This window comes from Lampris incognitus, chromosome 6 (genome assembly GCF_029633865.1).
Source record: "Lampris incognitus isolate fLamInc1 chromosome 6, fLamInc1.hap2, whole genome shotgun sequence".
NCBI classification, from domain to species: Eukaryota; Metazoa; Chordata; class Actinopteri; order Lampriformes; family Lampridae; genus Lampris; species Lampris incognitus.
Window position 1 is genome coordinate 48103402 of NC_079216.1, and position 22534 is coordinate 48125935.

Consider the following 22534-nt stretch of genomic DNA (forward strand, 5'->3'; position numbering starts at 1 on the left):
ATCTGATTTATGATCCCCATATTTGATCTGGCAAAGGTTTTATGTCAGATGCCCTTCCTGATGCAATCCTCCCCATTTATCCAGGCTTGGGACCGGCACTAAAAATGCACTGGCTTCTGCATCCTCAGTGGCTGAGTTGTGGCAGAACTAAATGCTGCAGTTAAATTATGTTCAATTTCCAACCTGTCAATCAGTGGTAAACACGCTCATCACTGCTTTCCTAATAGAGAGAGACACTCAAAGCAGAATTTGGTAGATTTGTCAGCTGTGAGACTCAGAAATTCAGGTTTTGAGCTTTTTACAAATCCATTTGCAGTTGATGTGTACAGCGCTCCAGGGCACTTACAATTAGAACTGATAAAATTGCGGTGCAATGGCACACTGAAGGCCAAGTTTGACTCTGTTTGGGCAGGCAAGTTAGCACCATTCGTCCCAAACATGATGCCACAGCTCCGCCTTCATGTCCTGAGCATTTTCAGGAGCACTTACTTGTGTGGTCAAAAGTTCTGTGATGAAGAGCAACAAATCCTCTCACAGATCCCGCCTCACAGACTTGCCTTCATTCTGAAAATTGTTACAGCTGAGGACTTTAAACCAAGAATTGATGAACTTGCATCAAAAGAAAAGATGTCAGGTGGCTGGAAATAGGCCAATCTATGTGGCTAAATAGGATGCCAACATTAATGTGTTATATTTAGGTCTGTGAAATAGGCTGCATGTGAGTTTTGCTTGACTGCAAAGTTTATTTGGGATTTTTAGGGTTTTATGTGCAGCCAGTTGCATGCCAGAAGGCTAGGATGTATGGGACATGTAAACTATGTGATTAAAGATCTTTTACTTTTATTTTCTATCAAATGCCCCACACAACCATTGAGTTGTCATATTCAGGCCTGTGAAACAGATTGTTGTGAGTTGACTGTATGGTAGCCTATATGTAAAATTTAATCAGAGTACATTATTTTGCTTGACTAAATGGTATGATGGCTAAGCAACGTTTTTTGTTGACTTTTTTTAGGGCTTTATGTGGACCAAATTGTATGTGAGAAGGCTATATGTAACATGCAACAATATAATCAAAGATATTTTATTTCTATTTTTTTGCTTAAATAAAAGCATGTCACTAAACTAAGTCGAGCCCTCAATGTGATTCTCATTTCCCAATGTGGCCCTTATGCCAGGATCAGACTACATGGATTCTTTTGATACGATTTTGTCGTTGCCGACAAATTTCCAGTGTCGAGCCAGATTATGACGAACGGGCTTCATTACCCTGTGTAGAGTGACATAATCGAAGAACAGCGATGTGGCATCTAGGACGCTCCTTGATACCCTGATGAAAAGTCTAGCATGTCAGATTTTTTTGTATTTGCCTCCTTAGTCTGACAACTTCTACCTACAATGTGTTCCTTGACGTTGACCAATAGGATGATAGAGTGCTCTCTGGTGCACATATATGTAAACATGGCAAAGAGAAAGAGTGATGCTGCTGTCAGGTGGAAAGGCGAAACTGAGGAAAGATTCGTTGAGCAGTGGCAACAGTACCCCTGCCTTTTTGAGGTGCCCTCAAGGGAGGACCATGACAGAGTCAAAAAAGATAGGCTAAATGTTGGCGAGAAATAGTGGAGGCACTTCAGCAACCTGGTGAGTAGCTGGTTAAGCTATGCTAGGTTATCATTCCCCAGTAGCACTAGCCGCAACAACGTCCACAATCATTTTTTTCTTTCTTTTATTTTTCTTTTCGGAACACAAGACCGCCAGCATCACACATAGAGCTTCTGTAGCCATGATGACAATTTCTTGACCCTACTCCCTGGCGACCTATGAACTCGCACAAGGTCATGAAAGACAGCATACGATGATTGGTCAGGGTCATACTTGTAGTGTTGCCAGTCTCCCGGCCAAGACGTAGCAAGAATGTATGGTACTATGATTGCCTAAACTGACATGGTGACCATTGTGAAAGACAAAAATATCATGTAGTCTGATCCCGGTGTTAGTGAAATTGAGTTTGACACCCCTGCTCTATGACTTCTGGACTTAGTCACATGTTTTTTTTCTCATCAAACCCTCATTTCTCTTTACTGTATATTTTGTCTTAATAAAGCTGATATGTCATAGCTAAAATTTTCAAAAACTGTTTGAACAAAATGGTGTAAATCTATAGTTACCATCACCCTTGGTAGTAAGTTAGAACCTATCCCCAAGGCTCAGCGTTTTCAGTTTTTATTTTTCAAAGCCATCCAGTATGCGGAATTTCACCACAAGAGGACACTGTTACATAACCTCGCATGAACAGGAACAACTTTTGGATCCATGGAAACATAAAATCCGGATAAAAATCAGTTTAAAGCGATCTGCTCCTTTTAAAAAAATCTGGGTAATTTTCGGTGAAAATCAGTAAAAACCGAAAACGCTGAGCCTTGCCTATCCCATAGTCTGATCCCGGTGTTAGTGAAATTGAGTTTGACACCCCTGCTCTATGACTTCTGGACTTAGTCACATGTTTTTTTTCTCATCAAACCCTCATTTCTCTTTACTGTAGATTTTGTCTTAATAAAGCTGATATGTCATAGCTAAAATTTTCAAAAACTGTTTGAACAAAATGGTGTAAATCTATAGTTACCATCACCCTTGGTAGTAAGTTAGAACCTATCCCCAAGGCTCAACGTTTTCAGTTTTTATTTTTCAAAGCCATCCAGCATGCTGAATTTCACCACAAGAGGACACTGTTACATAACCTCACATGAGCAGGAACAACTTTTGGATCCATGGAAACATAAAACCCGGATAAAAATCAGTTTAAACCGATCTGCTCCTTTTAAAAAAATCTGGGTAATTTTCGGTAAAAATCAGTAAAAACCGAAAACGCTGAGCCTTGCCTATCCCACCACTGAACTGATTTTTTTAAGATTGGAATATTAGATAAGTTTGCATTTTTGTGTTGCTCAATTGGTAGAGCATGGCACCAGCACTCCCTGAGTTATAGGTGCTTTTGTGAGCTAAATGGGTGGATCATGGGACTGTCACCTCCAGGGTTTGGGGTTCCATCCATATTAGGTCCACTCATACTTAACATGTATGCATTCTTCTTCGAGCAATCACCAAATGTCATTGTGTTACTCGGTGTGTCCTCCAGGCATGGTGGAGCTGGTGCCATCCTCTGAGACTTTGAGGAAGATCCAGGTAGAGTATGGAGTCACTGGCTCCTTTAAAGACAAACCCCTGGCTGAGTGGCTCCGCAAGTACAACCCTGCTGAGGATGAGTATGAGAAGGTACAAATACAAGCATGTATAGCCAGACAAACTACAACACACAGACAGACAAACCACCACACACATACAGTAGACACAAAACAACACAAACAGACAAACAATCCTGAATGAGAAGTACACATGCACAGATGCACACAAACCCATATCACCGCTACACGCACAACCAGGTAGTTACATAAGTATAGCCCTGACCAGTATAAGAGGGCACACACACATACACATTCAGCCAGGCTGAAAACCAACTCCTCACTCCAAACAACATTCAGAAAGCCACACTGAAACACTTAGTCATGTTGCCAACCCAAATGAATAGCAGTATACTTCTATGACTTCATGACTTCATGCTTGTTCTGACTGTGCTCTCATGTACCCAAATAGGAGAGTTGATTTTGACATAAGTGATTTTGCTCCACAAAACTATCTCCCAATTATTGCAGAGCCACAAACACCAAAATGGTATCTCTCTCTCTCACTCTCACTCTCGCGCTCTCTCTTGGAGTAGTAGCAGCGTGTTGCTTTGGTGTGAGTGAGTTTCTAAAACTTGAACTTTTTTCTGTCTGTCTTGTCATTTTCATGTGCTTTTTGTCGGTTGGAGTTGTTTTCTTTAGTTTGGTAGCAGTGCTACCAAACTATGCCCACTGTAGGAGGCATAGGAATAGGGTTTGAAAAATTGACACACCGGCATGCAATTAAAGTGGTTCCAGTGGTCAAATGCTCAGTGGAGGAGTGCTGCTTGGCGGTAGGAGAACATGTGGGATATGAAAGCATGCGATCTGCATCCAGAATGAGCAGTGCTGTAGTTATTTTTCTTGATAGTGTTGATAAAGTCAAACAGGTTGTGGAAAGTGGTGTGGTGATTAAGGACACATTTACTATCATTCTGCTGTTGGTTAATCTAGCCAAGAGAATCACCATTTCAAATGCTAACTCGTTCATGAGAAATTTAGCTTTGGAGAAGGAGCTTGCAAGATATAGACAGCTAGTGTTCCTGATAAAAATGGTCTCTTCGAGTTGCCAGTCTCCTCACTTGAAATACGTTACGTCCCGTAGGAGACAAGGTTTTATGATTTTGAAAAATAATGTGGAGGATTTGGATCTAGGATGACCAAGATGGTCATTATGACCATTTTGGATTTTCCAAGTTTAATAACTTTGTGGGGGGGCACAGACCTGGTCACCATGACTACCACCAAGACATTGCCGTATTTACAGGCGTTGGACTGCGGCCATTTTAAATTGCTTGAAAAATAGTATTAAAGTTGTTAAAATGTTAATTTTGTTGTCAGTCGTTTCTTAACAGACATACTAACATATGTAATGCATTAATATCGCTATTGGGTATTTATCTTGACAGAATATAGAGTTTATAAACAGCACTTGTTGCAAACTATGAAAGCTTTTGGTTTCAGCCCAGGTTTTATAGCTAAGAGCAAGCTTTTGTACAGTGACATTGATAGTGTACTTAAAATTAACAGTGAGTTGCTTTTGCTGGTTGCAGCGCAACTTTTAAACTCTCTGCCTATGCCGATGATGTAGCTATTTTTGTAAAGGACCAAAGGGATGTTGATGTTTTAGTAAAAAATGTGAAGTTTGATCAAATATCATCAGCTTGGGTAAACCGGGGGAAAAGTGAGTCACTGATGGTAGGAGACGAATTGAATGGTAAGCTCATGTTACCTGGGGGGTTGACATGGAAAAGGGGAGGGATGAAATATCGGGGGGTGTTTGTGGGGAATTCATCTTTTTTAAATAAGAATTGAGAGAATGTTTTAGAAAAAGTAGAAGGGCATCATAAGAAGTGGAAATGGGATTTTTTTTATCCCCCCCCCTTTTCTCCCCAATTGTATCCGGCCAATTACCCCACTCTTCTGAGCCATCCCAATCTCTGATCCTGCCCCTCTGCCAATCCGGGGAGGGCTGCAGACTACCACATGCCTCCTCTGATACATGTGGAGTCGCCAGCCGCTTCTTTTCACCCGACAGTGAGGAGTTTTGCCAGGGGGACATAGTGTGTGGGAGGATCACACTATTCCCCCCCCCCCCAGTTCCCCCTCCCCCCTGAACAGGCACCCTGACCGACCAGAGGAGGCGCTAGTGCAGCAACCAGCACACATACCCACATCCGGCTTCCCACCCGCAGACATGGTCAATTGTGTCAATAGGGATGCCCGACCAAGCCGGAGGTAGCACAGGGATTTGAGCCGCCGATCCCTGTGTTGGTAGGTAATGGAATAGACCGCCACGCCACCTGGACACCCTGTGGAAATGGATTTTACAAAAATGTCATATAGGGGTCACATTAGTAATCAACAACCTGGTGTCATCAACTCTATGGCAACACAATTAACATGCATTGATCCTCCAACCAACCTCCTGGCCAAGATTCAGGCTGTACTGGTGAACTTTTTCTGGGACAAATTGCACTGGATTCCTCAGAGTGGGCTAAGGATGAAGGGAGTCAAGGACTGATCCATCTGGCCAGCAGGGGCCTAAAGACTTAGTGTGGAGACCAGTAGCCTGTGCAATACTTCAACATTTCTGTGGACTCGGAATAAACTTGCCTTTGTTTTTAATGGATCTTAACAACTCAAACCTCAACGGAATGCCTAGTTTTTATTGTGCGCTCATAAGAGTATGGAATATGTTCAAGAAGGAGAGAATAAGCTGTTCTGACTCTCTGAGCTGGCTTCTAAAATAACCAGTGGTGTATGGTGGGCGTATGGACATGACCCACAACATAGGACCCACTGTGTCAAAACTGTTCTGCCGGGCAAAGGTTGTCAATTGGGTCAGGTGATGGAGCTGGCTGGGCCCAATCTGGACAATGTTGCTGCACTAGCATCTCACCTGGGAGGGAAATCTACACGCCTCATTAGTCGGGTGCTATGTAAGTGGAACAGTCACCTCACAGAAGAAGAAGGAGAACTTTTAACATCATACTGCAGTGGTTTCATTCATCCCAATATTGAAGATCAATTTCCTGTTTTAAAAATAGTTCCTGATCTGAAAAATTGCACGGGGCCGTTTTTTGATTTGGGAAATATTTTTAACTTGGTTCTGAATTCACTTAAAGGTAAAGCCATGTATATTATGATGGTTAAAATCCTGAATAAGGAAAAACTGAGTGGTCAGACTGATACACCCTGGAGAACCCAGCTGGGCTTGGGAGAGAATGCGAAGCCAATGTGGAGGGTTTTATATAAACCACCATTAATGAAAAAAAGCTAGTGATCTGCAGTGGAGGGTCTTGCATGGCATAGAGACTGTCAATGCTTTTATTTCTGTGTTAAACCCTAGTGGGGCGGCATGGGTCAGAAGGTAGAGCGGGTCATCTAGTAATCAGAAGGTCGCTGGTTCGATCCCCGGTTCCTGTGGAGAGCGTGTCGAAGTGTCCTTGAGCAAGACACTGAACCCTTAACTGCTCCTGATGAGCAGGTTGGCGCCTTGCATGGCAGCCTTCACCATCAGTGTATGAATGTGTGTGTGAATGTGAGCCATACACTGTAAAGCGCTTTGAGTGGTCGGTAGACTAGAAAAGCGCTATATAAAAAGCAGTCTATTTACCTAGTGTGAATGACAACTGCCCCTATTGTGCCCAGAGAGAAACAGTTTTCCATTGTTTTTTAGAATGTGTGAGGCTTACACTCCTGTTTGTGCTATTAGAAAATTTATTTAGATCATCTGGAGAAAGTTTTTACCAACAGAATTTTATTCTTGGTTTTAAATATAGCCAATGTTTAAAATATAAATGCCAACTCTTAAATTTCATTGCGGGACAGGCATAAATGGCTATTTATGTAAGCTGGAAAAAAATAATTGAAGAGTCTGTAGAATGTGATGTTGAACTCTTGTTTACCAGGATGGTCAAGGCCAGGATAAGGTTAGATTTTATTTATTACAGAGCAACAAAGGATCTTGACAAATTCATAACCATTTGGTGTTATAGAGGGGTGCTCTGTTCAACCATAGAGGATGAGCTGATTTTTGCTGCAGAGCTCAGATAAAAGGGGTCTTATCAAATCAAATCAAATCAAACCAATTTAATTTTATTTGTATAGCCCAATATCACAAATTACAATTTGCCTCAGTGGGCTTTTGTTTTTTTGTTTTATGTTTTGAGCTGTTGTTGAATGATATTTTTGGGCATGTTAAAGAGGTATGTTAAGCACTTCTTTGTAAGTTGACAATTTGATTCAAATAGTTTAAGTTCTCTCTCTCTCTCTCAATTGATATGTGAATCAGTTCTGTGATGGAAAATTATGTTTTTATTGGCCAGATTATTGTGAAGGAGTGACTTTGTTCATATTGTTAAAAAGATGTCATGTTAAAGTCTTTCTTGTTAAAACTAAACTTGTTTTACAATTTAAAAAAAGGGAGACTAACTCCTTTTTTGGATGTGCTAAGGTAAAGGAGTGACTTGATATTGTCAAAAGTCGTGTAATTGTTACATTTTGTTTTCCTTTTTAATAAAGAGCTGTTTTAAATTCAACATTCTCTCTCTCTCTCTCTCTCTCTCTCTCTCTCTCTCTCTCTCTCTCTCTCTCTCTCTCTCTCTCTCTCTCTTCTCTTTCTCTCTCCTCTCCTCTCACTAGGCATCAGAGAACTTCATCTATTCATGCGCCGGGTGTTGTGTAGCAACTTATGTGCTGGGCATCTGTGATCGGCACAATGACAACATCATGCTCCGCTCCACCGGCCACATGTTCCACATTGACTTTGGCAAGTTCCTCGGCCATGCCCAGATGTTTGGCAGCTTCAAAAGGTGAGGCTCACCAATCCGTAGTTGTATTACATGCTAGTATATGCACAGATCATTGGAACACCACAAGCATTTCTTAAACCATTCAAGAAAGTAGAAAGTCTGCAAATGTAAAGGATCCCTTGTGTCCTTGAATTCATAATGCAGTGATTATCTTCGATCAGACATTTGTATGCAATACTGCAATATCATGGCTCATTAAGGAAAACGTAGCCTGAAGGTATTTCCATTTATTTATTTTTATTTTTTTGTCTTTTGCCATTACATTTTCATGGGATTTGAACTGGCAACCATTTATCCTAAACTCAGCGTGTAAATTCTTCATTACAGACATGCATGTTAGATTAACGTTAGGTTAATACTCCTGTCTGCGGACTTGACCGAGGCATGGCAAGAAGAACTGGAGTTGGTCCCTGGGCGCTGCACGGTGGCTGCCCACTGCTCCTAGCTACACGGCTGCCCACTGCTTCCAGTGTGTGTATTGGGACAGGTTAAATGTAGAGGGTGAATTTCCCCACGGAGATCAATAAAGTACATTTTAAGTAATCTTAAAACTTCTCCACCCCCCCTCTCCCTCTCCTACTCTCTTTCAGGGACCGGGCTCCGTTTGTTCTGACTTCTGACATGGCGTATGTCATCAATGGAGGTGAGCGGCCAACCAGCCGCTTCCAGCTGTTTGTAGACCTGTGTTCTCAGGCATACAATCTGATTCGCAAACACTCTGGACTCTTCCTCAACCTGCTTTCACTGGTGAGTCTAACAAACACATACACACGTATCCAAACACACATTTGCAAATATGGACACATAAATGCACATATGTTCATACACACAAACATATTCATGCTCGTAAGAATAAGTTCACATACACACATATACTCCATGACATAGTCACACACCGTGCAGGTCCTCTCCTTGTTGCCATTTTTATCAGCAAACCCTTGGGTACAAAGTTTGGAACGTCTACAGTGAATAACAGATACTAAGAGATATTGCTGATATTCACAACATGCATTTCAGCAATTAAAAATGACATAGTAGATTACATGTATATGGCACTTTATTTAGACACCCAAAGCACTTCACAGTGAAGGGAGCAAACTCACCTCAACCACCACCAATGTGTAGCACCCACCTGTATGATGCACGGCAGCCATTTTGTACCAGATCGCTCACCACACATCAGCTTAAGGTGGAGAGGGAAGAATCATTGAGTGAATTACATGGGGGGATGATTAGGTGGCCAGATGGAGAGAGCCAGGTTGGGAATTTTTCCAGAACACCAGGGGACCCCCCTACTCTTTGCGATAAATGCCATGGGATCTTTTATTACCACAGTGAGTCAGGACCTCGGTTTAACATCTCATCCGAAGGACGGCATCTCCTACAGCACAGTGTCACGGTCACTGCACTGGGGCATTGGGATTTAAATAAATTCCAGCTGTATTTTTAAAACATCTGAACTGAACAATAAATATAATAAGAATAAAATAAAACTTAATGCAAAAGAAAATTGTATTTCTAAAAATGAACAAATTATCAAATTTCTTAATTATTGTTTTCACTGAACCCTATGTGTGATGAAATTGATGGAATATTTTACTGTTATTTTATTTAAAGCTGTATAAAGGACTTTCCCTGCCCATTGGTGGTAGATGAAGTGGCACACTGTTTTTCTTATGGCAATATTTTGCCATAAGAACTTCCCTTCTAAAGGGAAGGTCACCATAATGTCCAATTTCTTATTAAGCAGGTTTTCATTCATCATGTGGTGTAAAAAAAGAAAAAAAAAATATAACTTCGTTAAATGAAACACTCAACGGTAGGGAAAGTGCTCAACAAACAAGGAGCAAAATAATCCCGTGATTCAAGTAATTCTTCAATGGACAGTACAAGCCTGTTTCATGCCATAAGCAATCATCAGCTGTCAATAGAGCTACATGGCAAAGAACATAACATATTAACTGCCTCATCATGCACATCCCGTGCACAACATCCAATGGGGGAAGGGGGAGGTGCCTACATTAAAATACATGTGATCGCTAACCGTCCGGTAAGAGGAGGAGGGGGAGATAGGGGTTGCATACAAGGTTAATGGCATTATCTATTTATAATTACAAAATAGATGCTTTTTCTATGTCTGCAACTGCTGGCCAATTTATTCCTGTTATTCAATGTAAACATTTCTGTTTTGCAAATGATAAAATACTTTTCGGTTAGACATAGAACATCCATTAACGCTTGATGGAAAGAGCACTTCCAGGAACTCCTCAATCACAACAGCACAGCTGAACCAGACATTGCCAGCCACATTCCCCCAGAGTCCCATCAGAGAAGACATTGGGGAACCTCCCACCATGACAGAGGTTCAAGGGGCCATCAAGGCCCTTAAGAACAACTAGGCCGCCAGTCCAGATGATATCCCAGCTGAGATCTTAAAAGAAGGTGGACCAGAGCTCCTGTACCACATCCACACCCACCTCCTCAAGGTCAGGGAAAAAAAACAACGTTCCTTAGAGCTCAGGGATGCTCTAATAGTGGCCATATTCAAGAAAGGGGACAAGGTGGGGCACCCCGGTGGCTCACCTGATAAGGCGCGTACCACATAAGGCTGAGTCCTTACCACAGCAGCCTGGGTTAAATCCAGCCCGGGCCCTTTGCTGCATGTCATCCCCTCTCTCTCTCCTGCCTTCCCTGTCTCGCTTGACTATCGCTATCTAATTTTTTTTTTTAAAAAGGCGGAAAAATAATCTAAGAAAAGGGACAAGGCAGTATGTGGAAACTACAGGGGCATCTCACTCCTGTCAACAACAGGCAAAGCCCTTGCTCACGTCCTCGCAAGCTGACTGCTACCACTGGTTGAGGAAGTATTCCCAGAATCTCAGTGTAGTTTCCGCCCATCCAGAAGTACAGTAGACATGATATTTACAGCATGCCAACTCCAGGAAAAATACCGTGAACAAAGGCAGCCTTTGTACATGGCTTTCATAGACCTGACAAAGGCCTTTGATTCAGTAGACCACCAGGCTCTGTGGAGCCATACTATCGCGATATGGCTGCCCTGACAAATACGTCAGAATATTGAGGCTTCTACATGACGGCATGTCTGTCACAGTGCTCAGTAACAGCAGCTCTAAGTCAGAGCCCTTCACTGTGGAAACAGGGGTCAAACAGGGATGCATCATCACATCCACCCTATTTGCCATCTTTATTGCTGCCATACTCCACCTCACTGGCAAAGAGCTGCCATGGGGGATCCCAATGCTATACAGAACTGATGGCAGGCTCTTCAACCTTAGTAGGGTCAAGGCCAAGAGCAAAGTCTGCAACACCACCATCATGGAGCTTCAGTATGCAGATAACGGCATCGAAGCACACGCCGCAGAAGACCTCCAGGACATTCTGAATGCCTTTGCCAAGGCATACAAAGCCCTAGGTCTAGCATTAAACATCAAGAAGACCCAGGTCCTATATTAACCTCCACTCAACCGGCCATCTACCCAGCCCACCATAAAAGTGGACAACAAAATTATTGAACGTTAGATCACTTCTTCTACCTCGGCAGCCTTCTCTCCTCAAAAGCTGACGTCGAGTCTGAGGTCACCTGAGTTGTGCCAGTGGCACTCAGGAAAAGAGTCTTTGGAGACCGAGACGTAAAGGCCCAAACAAAACTCCCGGTCTACAGAACTGTTGTTTCCCCCACCCTGCTGTATGGAGCAGAGTCATGGACCACCTACAGCAGGTGCTTGAGAGCCCTGGAACAATACCACCAAAGATCCTTACGAAAGTTCCTGAGGACATGCTGGAAGATCAGACACACCAACATCAGCATTCTGGAAGAAGCCAACATGAATAGCATCACCACCACAATAATGCAGCACCAACTCCGATGGACAGGCCATGTCATCCGCATGTCCAACACACGTCTCCCCAAACAGATCCTGTACTCCCAGCTGAAGGAAGGTCAGCAAGCTCCTGGTGGGGCAAAAGAATGTTTCAAGGACAATATCAAAACCAGTCTGAAGAAATTCAGCATCACATCGAGCAACTGGGAACACATTGTACTGGATAGGCGCTCCTGGAAGAAATCCGTTCAGGAAGGAGCTGCACATAATGAAATGGAACTCCACTGTGCCACAGAGAAAAGTGACAGCACCGCAAGGAGAGAGAGAAAAAGGCACAACCACCACCAGTTTCCCCTGTCCACACTGCACCAAAGTATGGAGATCGTAGATCGGCCTCTACAGCCATCTTAAGACCCACAAGTAGACAACCCAATGGAGAGGACAGTCATACTTGCTTAGAGTGACTGCCGATGATAGTGGTGATGATGATATACACTCACCGGCCACTTTATTAGGCACACCTGTCCAACTGCTCGTTAACGCAAATTTCTAATCAGCCAGTCACATGGCAGCAACTCAATGCATTTAGGCATGTAGACGTGGTCAAGACGATCTGCTGCAGTTCAAACCGAGCATCAGAATGGGGAAGAAAGGTGATTTAAGTGACTTTGAACGTGGCATGGTTTTTGGTGCCAGACGGGCTGGTCTGAGTATTTCAGAAACTGCTGATCTACTGGGATTTTCACGCACAACCATCTCTAGGGTTTACAGAGAATGGTCCGAAAAAGAGAAAATATCCAGTGAGCGGCAATTCTGTGGGCGAAAATGCCTTGTTGATGCCAGAGGTCAGAGGAGAATGGCCAGACTGGTTCGAGCTGATAGAAAGGCAACAGTAACTCAAATAACCACTCATTACAACCGAGGTATGCAGAAGAGCATCTCTGAACGCACAACACGTTGAACCTTGAGGCAGATGGGCTACAGCAGCAGAAGACCACACCGGGTGCCACTCCTGTCAGCTAAGAACAGGAAACTGAGGCTACAATTCGCACAGGCTCACCAAAATTGGACAATAGAAGATTGGAAAAACGTTGCCTGGTCTGATGAGTCTCGATTTCTGCTGCGACATTCGGATGGTAGGGTCAGAATTTGGCGTCAACAACATGAAAGCATGGATCCATCCTGCCTTGTATCAACGGTTCAGGCTGGTGGTGGTGGTCTAATGGTGTGGGGGATATTTTCTTGGCACACTTTGGGCCCCTTAGTACCAATTGAGCATCGTGTCAACGCCACAGCCTACCTGAGTATTGTTGCTGACCTTGTCCATCCCTTTATGACCACAGTGTTCCCATCTTCTGATGGCTACTTCCAGCAGGATAACGCGCCATGTCATAAAGCTCGAATCATCTCAGATTGGTTTCTTGAACATGACAATGAGTTCACTGTACTCAAATGGCCTCCACAGTCACCAGATCTCAATCCAATACAGCACCTTTGGGATGTGGTGGACCGGGAGATTCGTATCATGGATGTGCAGCCGACAAATCTGCAGCAACTGCGTGATGCTATCATGTCAATATGGACCAAACTCTCTGAGGAATGTTTCCAGTACCTTGTTGAATCTATGCCACGAAGGATTAAGGCAGTTCTGAAGGCAAAAGGGGGTCCAACCCGGTACTAGCAAGGTGTACCTAATAAAGTGGCCAGTGAGTGTATATGGGCAGCACGGTGACCCAGTGATTAGCACTGTTGCCTGACAACAAGAAGGTCCTGGGTTTGAACTCCAGGCCATCCCAGGTCCTTTCTGTGTTGAGTTTGCATGTTCTCCCAGTGTCTGCATGGGTTTCCTGCGGGTGCTCCGGTTTCCTCCCACCATCAAAAAGACATGCATGTTAGGGTTAATACTCCTGTCTGTGCCCCTGACCAAGGCAATGGAAAGAAGAACTGGAGTTGATCCCCAGGTGCTACAGTTGCCCATTACTCCTATACAATAGGACGGTTTAAATGCAGAAGACAAATTTCAATGTAACATGTACAATGACAAAATAAAGTGGCTTTCTTTCTTACATACATACTTTTTTTTAAAACACCAAATGACGGTGTACACCATAATTAAGGGGGTCAAGCACAACTGTAGAAACTGACATATTTAGTAGTTCATGTCAGTTCAAATCAGTGGAGGGTCTTTGCGACAAGTACAATTAATCAAGATGCCATATGGAGCATTTCTGAAAATCTATACAATGGAAAAGAAAGGCTTATTGACTGAGCTCACTCCATTGTACACATTGCATACAGAATTTTAGACTACATCCTTGATACTAAATAAGAAAGTTAAACATTTTGTCTTGTGTTCGCCATACGTTTTCAAATTGGCTTTTTCCACCAGCTTTCGGGGACTGCATCATGTATTTCTGTTTGCTTTTAAATTTGGGTGTCGAATTTTTGTATGGTGATGAATCTTACTAATAACCTTTTTTTTTAGCCAGAAATTCTTCTTTGACCAAAATCCTGTCTTCATTTTATTTTTCCTTGCCTTTTGGTCAAAGGTTTTGTCCTGTTCTTTTGGGAAGACGAAGTTTGAACTTTATTTATTTGTTTGGTTTATTTATATATTTGTTTATGTATGTCACATATAAAAAGCTGAACTAAAATAATAAGCTCCCTTGTTTTGTGGTACCATGTACCAGAGCGACATGATGCGCAAATCGAGTGCAGTCCTGCTCTCATAGTAATTCTTTCAAGGCTCCACATTCTTTACTGTTGCCCTAGAAATTTCTTTTTATAAGGTGTGGTAAATATCCCTCAACTACATTGTAGAGTTCACCATGGCATGAAAAACTAGCTTATAGCTGCACTATGGCCTTATTAAATATATAAATTTGTGCATGTATGTTTACATACACATCAGTGCATGTATAAGGTGTGTTGCAATGTACCAATTATTACAACAAATGGGAAATTCTAAAAATGAAATGGCAATATCATGTATAAAAAAAAAGATACAATATTTTTGCATAGAATCAATAACATATTGGTTCCTCGGTCTCTATTATTCTTCCTGTTCACACTGATAAACAAACACACCCACACACAAAACACATGGTGGGTTGTAGGAACTCTCACATCACCATTCAGTGTTGGTGAAATGATTGCTAATGTGTATGTATATACACACACATATATATGCACAAATACACAAACACACAGATACGCTTATCTCTGTGTATATCTCAACCAGATGACTTCATCAGGCCTCCCAGAGCTGACCAGTGCCCAAGATCTGAAGTATGTGTATGATGCTCTGCAACCCCACAATACTGATGCCGAAGCCACCGTCTTCTTCACCCGGTAAATCCACACAGGCTAGTCTGAACTCTAAGCAGCTCTGCTGACCGGGCAAACTATATCGCATCTAGCTGACACTTGTATCCAAAGTGACTCACATGATATTTATGAAGAACAGGCAGAAGTTTAGTGTTTTGCCTGAGTACGTGTCAGCAGGATGTTTTGTACTTAGTTGATGTACCACTGGTTGTTGTGGAAGTTGAATCTGGGACTTTATGGTTAAGGGAAGGGTCTCTTTAAGATCCAGGCCGACTTTCTGCTGAAACTCACATCTTCACAAGTTTAAGAAATTACAGGAAACTACTTCATTCAAACTGAGTGCTGTGCTTTTTTCTGTGATTTATAAGCTCTTACTGAGTATAGAGGACTGTGAGATGTGTATTTAATTCAAATTAAAATACCATTTTGGTTTAAGGTTTCAAATGAAAAGTCAACCATAATGGCAGTAATATTAGTTCATGTTTAAAACGTCTAGATGTGTGCTTCATAAACTTGAGCATTATTCAAAAGAATCGAAAACCCAAATCGAAAAAAAAGAAAGCAACATTTCATCTATAAAACTATTCAAGTATATGACCTCTGCTTTGGCCTTTAATGCTATTGGCATCAGAGAACCAACATTTTTTTCCTGCTGTAATTGACACAATCAGCCAGATGACAGAGTTCAGCAGCCTGTTAGCGCTGGGTTACTGGTGGCAGCAGAGGGGGTTTCAGGCTACAGAGGAAGCACCATTTTGTAGGGAAGTCAGAGGCAGCCGTCAGGGAGAAGCAGCTCTGACAGGGCATAGGCCGCACCGGATGAAGATGTAAATCTACCATAGTGTGTGAGTGACAGATCAGAATGGAGGCAACTCCAATTACTCCAGGGAGAGCTGGGACATTTCTCTGAGGTCATGTCTTGTTATTTTCTACTGTATAGCAAAAAAAAGAATAATGTTCTCATCTGCGGGTCAGTGCGAGCTAAGCAGGATTTCTTTGCAGGTTTATTAGTGCAGAACTACAGAGCTTTTCTAAAAGATTTTAAGTAAGAGAAAAAAGAAAAAGACAGCAAATCAGAAAGTTTGTTTGGTATGCAATAGGGACTCTAATGGTCAGATATTTAACATTATTATGTTCAAGCAATTGCCCTGTGATGGTGGCCTGGTGGCTTGTCCAGGGTGTCTCCCTGCCTGCCGCGCAATGACTGCTGGGATAGGTCCAGCATCCCTGCGACCCTGAGAGCAGGATAAGCGGTTTGGATAATGGGATGGATGGATGTTAGTACAACCAGTAGGTGGTGCTATAACCACAGTATAGCTTCATCTACAAAGTACTGTGGGTAGTTTTGTATGAAACCAAGTAAGATTGGTTCAGGAAAATGCGTGTATAAGTACCTTTTTCACTCATTTCAAACAAGCCTATCCCCCTATCTTTGGTCTCTCTTATTTCTCTCTCTCTCTCTCTCTCTCTCTCTCTCTCTCTCTCTCTCTCTCTCTCTCTCTCTCGCTCTCTCTCCCCATCCTTTTCACCTCCTCCCCTCTGCTTCTTTTTCCATCTCCTCTTCTTCCATTCACTCCTTTTCTCTCTCCTCACCCAGGCTGATTGAGTCCAGCCTTGGCAGCGTTGCCACAAAGTTTAACTTCTTCATCCACAACCTGGCCCAGCTGCGCTTCTCAGGCCTGCCGGCCAATGATGAGCCCATCCTGTCCTTCTCTCCCAGAACCTACACCATGAAGCAAGAAGGCCGTATCCGCCAAGCCTCTATCTTCTCCTTCCAGAAGCGATACAACCCTGACAAATACTATGTAAGCCCCGCCAACGCTGATTTAAAATGATTTTGGTTTCATAGGTATGCTCAGATAGCAGATTGTCATTGTTAAGGGGAGCTTTCTTGAGTGCACTCCTTTACTACAGCCAAGTGCCCGCCTCCCACAATACAAACCAATCTCTGTTTGCATACTTCAGTCTTTATACAATGTTCTTACTTGTTGAACTAAATCAGTTCTATATCAAATCAATTCCTTATCAAATTTGCCTCAGTCATAAACACCAAGTTTCAGAATTCTCAAAATCACCATAAACCGCTGAATATCATATTTGACATAAATTCCAGTGAATTTCATTATCTCAGGCATGTTTGTTCACTACAGCCTTGTCCACCTGAACCTTAGCTGAACTAGAGGTGAGATTTGAAAACTCCTACATAGTATGAATCCTTCAAGAATTATTTGATACTGCAGTTTGGAGGCTGAGGTCAGCTAACCTGGATGAGCATTATGTGAACATTGCACTCCTAAGCCTCAAGTGTGGTTGATTTAAAGGACATTAAAAAAAGGAAAAGTTGTGACAAGACATGTTTTTTTAAAAATCACTGCTAACCCACGTATCAACAAATCAGGACTTGGTTTGTTGTGTTTTCTTGTTCAAATTTACTGTCCTTCAGCAAGAAAATCTATGGGAGGGGGCAGCACAAAAATTGCTCTTTAGACAGCCTGCCCTTTGATTACTTGTATTCAACTGCTGAGAAAGATTGATTTTTTTATATGTATATAGTAACACTATTATTTTTATTAAAGAGGGAGGAGGTTTATGGATGTGGTGAGGGAGGACATGCAGGTGGCTGGTGTGTCAGAGGAAGATGCAGAGGACAGGAAGAGATGGAAACAGATGATCCGCTGTGGCGACCCCTAACGGGAGCAGCCAAAAGTAGTAGTAGTAGATAGTAGGGATGGGACGATACTGGATCGAATTCAGAATCGTTCGATACACTCTTCATGGTTAGAGAAGCTCCCCATTTCGCGAAATCGTTTGTTATTAACACTAGAACGACCGGGATTTCACTCCTACCTAAAACGACCATGGTCGGTCAAAATGACCGCCGGTTTTTAAACCCTATATTCTGTTAAGTTATATACCCAATTGAGATATTAATGCATTGCATATGTTAGTATGTCTGTTAAGAAACGACTGACACCAAAATTAACATTTTAACAACTTTAATACTATTTTTTAAACAATTTAAAATGGCCACTGTCCAACGCCTGTAAATACTGCAACACCTCGGTGGTAGTCATGGTGCGTCTGAAACGGTGGCTGTAACTAGACATGTTGAAAATATTACCTGAAAAACAAAACGGAAAACACATATTGCTAATCTAACAAACGTAACAAGGCCTATAAAACGTGAAATGTAATAAAAGAACTGAACGTTGCGACGGAAATGATGCGAACAACACAAATAACATGACAGCGCACAATGACGCACAAATTATGCGTGGTCATTTTGACCGCTCATGGTCGTTTTAGGTAGCTCTTATAACTTTTTTTGTGTAATTTATCTAAAACTATTTTTTAATGCAAATATAATTTATCTAAAACTATTTTTTAATGCAAAATATGCAATATTAGGAGCATTCAGGGAGCGGCAGGTCTGTATCTTTTTTTTTTTCCACAAAGTTATTAAACTTTGAAAATCCAAAACAGTCAAAATGACCGCCTGGGTCGTTCAAGTGGTTTTTAAAGTTTAATTTTTTAAAGTAAAGCAATTGTGTTACACAACAAGAAAAGATGGCACAAAATTTTGTTAGAACTTTTGCACTTGCATTACGTTTGAATACGTGCCTGGATAATGCCAAAATGTTGGGCCTAATTCTTAAAATAAATGAAAAATAGAGAACTGCAATGGTGTTTTGTCTCTTGCTTACCAAGCCCTGAATCATTAGAGGTATCGAACCATGAGATTTGTGGATCGTTCCTCCCCTAGTAGATACTCGTATACTCTTAGATCCCTTCATTTAATGGGAGGGGGAAAAATCCTTAATCTGTTTAAATCGATCTCTCCTCCCCCTCTTCCTCTCTCTCTCTCTACAGACCTACGTGGTGAGGCTCCTGAGGGAGGGCCAGAATGAGCCCCAGTTTGTTTTCCGCACCTTCGATGAGTTCCAGGAGCTCCACAACAAGCTGACCATCCTCTTCCCCCTTTGGAAATTGCCGAGGTGGAGCAACACTCACCTTCACACAACTCAGTCTACCATTTCATTTGCTCATGTTTACTTTGTGGTCGTAAAGAGTTTACATTTGACCTTCAGCTGCCATTCCAAACATTGTGATAGCATTGCTAGCGTTTGTATGGAAAGCATTGGGTTTCACAAGCAGCACCCTAGCTTTGTATTAAGGAGGGCTGGCTCAGCATCAAGTATACCCTGATATACCTATTCGATACAGATTAATGTTCATCATTCATTTTATTTTTCATGCTAACAAAGGCAGACAGCAGAACTATCTGATTTGCTGTCTGGAAGCGTTAGTGGCCTAATTCAGTTAAACACCTGTGATGACAAGAGCCCATCTGCGATACTCACAATGACATAGCCGCTCTCATCTACCCTACCTGTCCATCACCATCCAAACCATGTTTCTCACCTTAGTTTCATAGCATTGGGGACAGTAAATCCTAGGGGTAGGTAAGGCTTTAATGGTATATTCTTTATTTTTCTCTTGTGCAGCTTTCCCAGCAAGATGGTGCTGGGTCGCACGCAAATCAAAGAAGTTGCAGCCAAGAGGAAGGTGGAGCTCAACAACTACGTCCACAACTTGATGAGGAGCTCTACAGAGGTCACCCAGGTACAGACATACATGCACAAACATACAAATACACACACAAGACCTCGTATAAACACAGTTACGCACATGCACAATTACGTTGTATGTGTGCATACACCGCTTAGTGTTTTGCTGTGTTTGTTTATCTTTTCGATACAAGCATAGTGAAAGAGCTGCGAAGTCGTGATAGATTTCTTTTTGTTGGTTTGAGCATCCATACACACACACACAAGGTGGGTTTCCATTCAAGTGTTGCGCAAAATAAAAACTATTTCTTTTCTCTTTTTAAAGTCGACAAAACACAATTGCGAATGGTCTGTGGTTCCACTGAGTTGATGTTATGCGATTAAAGCTGGGTTTTCTCCTCTCGCGATATGGCAACGGATCTCCAAGACCTGATAAGTGTTGGCATGGTGATTTCGATTGCATGCACCGCAGTAGCCATGGTAGTGTTTAATCAAAGGCGACAAGGGCATGTGAAGCACGCAATGACGGAAGGGCCAAACCCCTTATACTTAACAATGGCAACGTATCAGGGATTTATGGGAGGTCATTGTCCGCAGTGATTTTACAGAGGTCCTGTGAATCCAAAACTTAAGAATGACCGGCTTAACATTTAATGAGTTATGCAATGCAATAGCATCCCTTGTGGCACCTACATGTCATGCCCAAGGGAGCCATTTCCAACCAAGTAGCGCATAGCCATGCTCTTTGTAAACCATCCATCCATTATCCAAACCACTTATCCTGCTCTCAGGGTCGCGGAAATGCTGGAGCCTTGACTTAAATACGAAAAATTTGTTTCCATTTCAAGTTTGCAAAATATTGTTTTGTCGAATCATCTGAACAACCACCTCATGCGAGCGCGTAAACTTTTTTGAGATATTTGAGAGTTTCTTCGAAATTCACCTATGTCCATTACTCATTTTTTAGTTCACAGTTTCAAATAGCGAATTAAGCAGGTTAGAGGAAACCTGCCTACAGTTTCAACATATATATATATATACAGATATTAACCATGTAAATTTTTTTATCGTTGTCTCTCCATATGGTTGTACATCTATTTGCACAGATAAAATTGCTAACACAGAAGAAAAACGAATGTTTCAATCAGGCAGAGAATATAGAAATAAACAACGATGTAATATGAGTGGTCTGAACGTGTCATTTAATAATCCCCTCTCCCCTCAGTGTGACCTCGTCTACACCTTCTTTCATCCGATTGCTCGGGATGACAAGACAGAAGGGCTGGACGCCACACACAAAGCCCCAGGTAAACCACCACACTATTCACTCTTGTTCTTACACGCTTAGCCTCTGTCCTCAAATTATACAAATGGACAATTGTTTGTTTCCTTATTTAAATCTAATCAATATTAGGATTGTCCCGATCCAATCCACGGCATTAGCATTGGGCTGATACTGGCCCAGAATGCTGGATCGGATATTGGAGGGAGAAAAAAAATATCATCCGATACAAACCATGGGGAAATCTAGCTTAAAAGATCGCCTAAATGCTTGTATAATAGCATTTCCCGTGCTGGGCCACATCCAGTTAAGCGGTGCAGCATGTCAAGTAATAACAACAGTAGTAGCCATATGGCAGTTAATTAGTTTCAAAACCAGCGCACAAAAAACCAGGCACATGTACGTGATAAGAGCGCACAGAACAGTATCCGTGAGCAGAAAAGCATCCTCGCGAGGGAGCATTTCTGCTCTGTGTGCACAAATGCGGTCCTGTAAGCACAGGCCAGTGACGAGCGTGAGCTCGACCCTCCCTACACATTCGTGACTGCTCAACACTTGCTCATCAAGTTGACTTTTGAGACTTTGGAGGCAGGGATAGAATGGACAGTGGCTGATGTTGCCGCTCCTTTGATTGTTCACTTTGAACACTGACCATGACCTTTGATTGGCTGTTTGGTTTGGTCTGTAATATAGTATGTAGTTGTGTGGTGGATAATAGGTTCTGGTATATAAAATAATATAGTGTAATACAGTGTGAATATATAGCATTGTATATGGGCATGATGGGTTGTGGTATTGGTATTGGTATATGGTATATGGTATAGTGTATGGTCAATATAGTATATAAGCAATATGATATAATATATGGGTATAGGATGCATATTATTCAACCATAAAAATACTCTGTATAGTAGCCACATACCTGTTGTGCATGCATGCTTGCATCCAATGTCCTGTTTGTTGTTCCGTTTATTTCTTCTGGGTTTTTTTTGTTTGTTTGTTTGGGGGTTTTTTTTTTTTTTGTTTTTTTTTTTGAGTGAGTGATGTATGAAAGTGCTAGAAGCTGCTGTGAACCGGAGTAAAATTCCTCATGTGCATAGGCACACTTGCCCAATAAAGTTGATTCTGATCACTGGCACAGTCGAAGACAGGCAGTTGCCTGACAGAACAATCATTTTCATGGGGCCATCATGTCAGAGCAACACTATAGGCGCTTTCACACTTAACTCATTAGGTCCAGACTTACGGACTTTTCAGTCTGAACCAAAATTACAGGTGTAAAACCTCCCCCGGACCATGGTCTAGACCAAAGAGCCAAACCTTGGTCCAACAAAAAGACGTGGTCTCAGTCTGGACCAAACTGAACCATGGTTCGGTTCGTTTCTAGTGTGAAAACTTTTTTTGGATGGTTCGTACTTCTGGGCCAATTACAGGATGTTCCGGCAGGCTAACATCAGAACTGGAAAAAGGAAAAATGAGC

General features: G+C 42.1%; 1 protein-coding gene across 3 annotated transcripts in view; it reads left to right on the forward strand.

Moving 5' to 3' along the window:
- Nucleotides 1-22534, forward strand: part of pik3c2a (phosphatidylinositol-4-phosphate 3-kinase, catalytic subunit type 2 alpha) — an 82262-nt gene that overhangs the window by 54747 nt on the left and 4981 nt on the right. For all 3 annotated transcript variants that reach the window (XR_008810411.1, XM_056282634.1, XM_056282635.1), the window contains exons 23-30: nucleotides 3137-3273; nucleotides 7866-8035; nucleotides 8626-8782; nucleotides 15119-15228; nucleotides 16802-17009; nucleotides 19075-19199; nucleotides 19710-19827; nucleotides 20998-21079. Coding sequence is in view for 2 of the 3 variants with exons in the window: in XM_056282634.1 (XP_056138609.1) it covers nucleotides 3137-3273; nucleotides 7866-8035; nucleotides 8626-8782; nucleotides 15119-15228; nucleotides 16802-17009; nucleotides 19075-19199; nucleotides 19710-19827; nucleotides 20998-21079 (1107 nt within the window). In the remaining variant the exon portion in view is untranslated. The remainder of the gene's footprint in view (nucleotides 1-3136; nucleotides 3274-7865; nucleotides 8036-8625; nucleotides 8783-15118; nucleotides 15229-16801; nucleotides 17010-19074; nucleotides 19200-19709; nucleotides 19828-20997; nucleotides 21080-22534) is intronic.